This window comes from Betta splendens, chromosome 13 (genome assembly GCF_900634795.4).
Source record: "Betta splendens chromosome 13, fBetSpl5.4, whole genome shotgun sequence".
Classification (NCBI taxonomy): Eukaryota; Metazoa; Chordata; class Actinopteri; order Anabantiformes; family Osphronemidae; genus Betta; species Betta splendens.
Genome location: NC_040893.2, coordinates 6,654,712 through 6,659,145, shown reverse-complemented (window position 1 = coordinate 6,659,145; position 4,434 = coordinate 6,654,712). Strand labels below are relative to the sequence as shown.

At 38.2% G+C, this 4,434-nt stretch overlaps 1 protein-coding gene across 1 annotated transcript; it reads left to right on the top strand.

Moving 5' to 3' along the window:
- Positions 1-505: 505 nt before the first annotated feature.
- Positions 506-3,867, top strand: LOC114868228 (extracellular calcium-sensing receptor-like). Its single transcript, XM_029171672.1, has 6 exons — positions 506-738; positions 866-1,163; positions 1,292-2,086; positions 2,189-2,416; positions 2,537-2,660; positions 2,942-3,867. The coding sequence occupies exons 1-6, from the start codon at positions 506-508 to the stop codon at positions 3,865-3,867; spliced, it is 2,604 nt and encodes an 867-aa protein (XP_029027505.1).
- Positions 3,868-4,434: the final 567 nt, after the last annotated feature.

The window sequence follows — 4,434 nt, the reverse complement described above, 5'->3', positions numbered from 1 at the left end:
AGACTGGCTGGGAGTTAGGTTGCCATGCTTAATATTGTAAACAGGTTTTGTGTACAACTCAGTTCCGTTAATTAAGTGAAAATCCACAACAAAAGACATTTAAAGGTCTTGCCTGTGCATTTGTGTATGTACCATGTGAGAGGAACCAAAAGGAATAAAACCACATCCAGTAAATCAGTGCATAGCAAGTTACTGTTACTGTTACTGTTACTGCGCTATGATCAAGTAGAAACACATCCTTTTTAAATGGCTCATAAATGTGCTGGTACACAAACGTCCGCTCAGCAAAAATCTCCCCATGAAAACAATTGATATGATTATCCTGACAAATTACATTAATCTTGCTTTTGCTTTTCATTTTTGTTGGACACCTCCCTTCTTTCACTCACTCAAAATGATGATTCACAACCGTAGTTCTTTTTATTTTTTTACAGAGACTCAAAATGTATAAATACATGCACAAGCTTGTGATCAACATGTAGAGGTAAGATTTCTGTCAGAGGGCATGACATCCACACAGAGGTGTCCACAGCAGGGCTGTGCACTGTTACAGCTGTTGTTGGTGGTGTTGTTCTCCCAGGGAGAGGAGCCAGCATGCAGGCAGAGAGATGAACCTGAGAGCCCCCAGCTATCTAAGGATGGCAACATTATATTAGGAGGCATCTTCTCTTTGCACAACAGCTGGAAGGACAGACAAGATAACTACACCCACAAACCACTGCCGCTGGAGTGTACCAGGTACAGATATGAAAAGATACTGAAGCTGCACAAATGTCCCTTCTTTGTGTATCACTACAATCAAATTTCTGTTTTATTCATTTAAATTTAAACTGCTAGTGCAATATTTTTAACTGTATGTGTCAAGTTTGAATTTCAGAGACTTCCAGTTTGCCCAGGCTATGCTGTTTGCCATTGAGGAGATTAATAACAGCATAGAGCTCCTGCCTGGAATTTCTCTGGGTTATAAAATGTATGATACCTGTGGCTCTATGGCCAGAAGTGCAAAGGTTGCATTGGACTTGATTAATGGTCATGAGTCTGTGTCTGCACCCTCTGGCATACAATGTACCAGATTTGCACAGGTGCAGGCAATAATGGGAGACAGCTCTTCTTCAACTTCCATGGTCATAGCTACTGTCTTTGGAACATTTCAGATTCCAGTGGTAGGTAAAAGTTGTGATTTTAAATTATGTGTGAAAAATATTATTTCAACTATTAAGAAACAAAATGTCTTGTGAATTGTGTATATTTTATGGTTTTATCTTCAGAGATCATTTGTTTTATCTTCTAGATCAGCCATTACGCCACCTGCGCTTGTCTCAGTGATAAATCCAGGTACCCATCCTTCCTTAGAACAGTAGCCAGTGACTACTATCGCAGCAGAGGCTTGGCCCAGTTGGTTAAACAATTTGGTTGGACTTGGGTTGGTGCTTTAAGAAGTGATAATGATTATGGCAATAAGGGCATGGCTACATTTACAGAAACAGCCCAGCAGCTGGGCATCTGTCTGGAGTATTCTGTTGCTTTCTTTAGGACAGATCCACCGAACAAAATACAAAAGATTGTTGAAGTGATCAAGCATTCAACCTCCAAGGTGATTGTTGCTTTCCTGACATTTCCAGAAATGGATGTATTAATGAAGAAGTTGTCTCTCCATAATATGACTGGATATCAGTGGGTTGGCAGCGAAGGCTGGATCATTGATTCTCAAACTGCAGAACAAGATCAAACTCACATACTGGATGGTGCCATAGGCCTGTCACTCCCCAAAGCACATGTCAGTGGCATGAGAGAGTTTATATTAAATGTGAAGCCAGTGAATTTATCTGGTAATGATGTGTTGTCTGAGTTCTGGGAAGCAATATTTAACTGCAAATTCAAACAATCAAATTCATCTGCTGCGAATCAGAGCGAATGTACTGGACATGAAGATCCTAGTGGAATAAAACATGGATTTGTTGATAGCGCACTCACGCCAATACTTTACAATGTCTATAAAGGAGTGTATGCTGTGGCCCATGCACTTCATAAGATACTTGGCTGTAATCAAACATGTACCTACAATTTGCAGCTAGACCCATTCACAGTAAGTAAATAAGTAATTGAATTGAATTTGCAAGTACGCTGAATTGGCATAGTACGCTGTGACAATGCAGACTCTGTGACAACATGCCTACTGTTGCTTTAGATTTTACCAACCTTAAGACATATTAATTTTAAAACAAAGGAAGGAGATGAAGTTTACTTTAATGAGGATGGAGGCCCACCAGCAAAGTATGACATCATACACTGGCGTCCAACAGAACATGGTGTTGTGGACTTTGTCACAGTTGGTCTCTATGATGCATCTTTACCTGAAGACAAACAGTTGAGTCTGCTAAATATGACTTTATACTGGGCACAGAACTCAACACAGGTACTGTAAGTTAACTGTTAATGATTAAAAAATTGTGATGTTATTGCATTGTCTTTATAAAATACACCTTTACTAAGCAATTGCTGATGCCATGTTTACATATTCATGTTGTTTCTGCAGGTTCCCGTGTCAGTTTGCAGTGAGAAATGTTCCCCAGGAACTCGTAAGGTTCTCCGGAAAGGAAAGCCTGTCTGCTGCTATGACTGTATAAGATGTGCAGACGGTGAAATAAGCAACATCACAGGTTTAATAAAATGCAATCATCTTATTTTTAGTGAACTGAAGCATTTTTCAAGCAAGCATATTTTTCTTATGCAAAATATAAAATGTTAGTTTTTCAGGACACGTACAGTAAAATTTTACAAAATGGTGTCATGATCAGTTTAAAAGTTCAGGAAAACAAACAATAAACAGAACAAAAACATATTTTTTTAAGATTTTAAACAGAATAACTGAATTACTGTTGATGAAGGCAAATGTTTTGTCATCTTCATGTCTAAGATCTCTTTCATTCTTTCTTGTCAGATTCCATCAGCTGTGTTCAATGTCCACCTGAATACTGGTCAAATGACAATAGAGATATGTGTGTAAAAAAAGAGGCAGAGTTTTTATCCTATGAAGAAATGATGGGAGCGCTGCTCACTGCAGCAGCTTTAGGTGGAACATGCATGACTGCTGTTGTGGCCTTCATTTTCTTCACATACAGGAAAACTCCTATTGTCAGGGCCAACAACTCTGAGCTGAGCTTCCTGCTGCTCTTCTCCCTGACTCTGTGCTTCCTGTGTTCTCTGACCTTCATGGGCCGACCCTCTGAGTGGTCCTGCATGCTGAGACACACAGCATTCGGTATCACCTTTGTCCTCTGTATGTCTTGCGTTCTAGGCAAAACTGTGGTGGTGCTAATGGCCTTCAGAGCTTCACTTCCAGGCAGTAACGTGATGAAGTGGTTTGGACCAACACAGCAGAGACTCAGTGTTCTGATCTTCACTCTCATACAGGTTGTAATATGTGTCCTTTGGTTAACGATTTCTCCTCCTTTTTCATTTAAGAACTTGAAGGTAGTCAAAGACAGAATCATCGTAGAATGTGCTCTGGGCTCAGCTGTGGGATTCTGGGCTGTACTTGGCTACATAGGTTTTCTGGCTCTGCTCTGTTTCGTTCTTGCTTTTCTGGCTCGGAAACTGCCTGATAACTTTAATGAGGCCAAGTTTATCACCTTCAGCATGTTGATATTCTGTGCAGTGTGGCTCACTTTTATTCCAGCTTATGTCAGCTCTCCTGGAAAGTTCAGTGTTGCTGTGGAGATATTTGCTATTCTGGCCTCTAGTTTTGGACTGCTGATATGTATCTTTATTCCAAAATGTTACATTATGTTACTCAAACCAGAGAAGAACACAAAAAAGAATATGGTATCTGCTACTCACCAGAAAAATTATAAAATCTTTAGTTAGTTAATACAGGGAATGTATTGGCTAATACATTTTTAACTGTTTCACAGTTGTACCTCAAAAATACTCTCCAACAGACATTTTGTTAATTTCATCACTTAGCTTTTTTACTTCTTTAGTAGTTATTTAAGTAAACTATCAATATATATTCATTCTATTTGTCTAAACAGGCCACAGTCTGGGTGTTTTACATGTACTTGCTTGGACAAAGTCAATGAAACCTGGTTACATAACAATCAGAAATAAATTCATAAAATGAAATGGAATTATTTTGTCTCTATTCATTCTCACCACCACTGCAATACACCTGCCACTTTATGAAATGGATGATATATTGTATGTACAGAATTGTATTGCAATGTAATATTTGATTTTTCTTCAACTCTGTTAAAATAAATTGAATTCACAATATGTTTTAGTTACCTGTTATGTATATAACAGAACATATTCAAATATCAAAAATTCAATAACCACCCCCTTCAATGAAATTAATATTAATAATAATTCTATCAACATATTCTATGTTTGCAAATGTTTATATGTCACAATAAAATCCATAATTTTGTATTA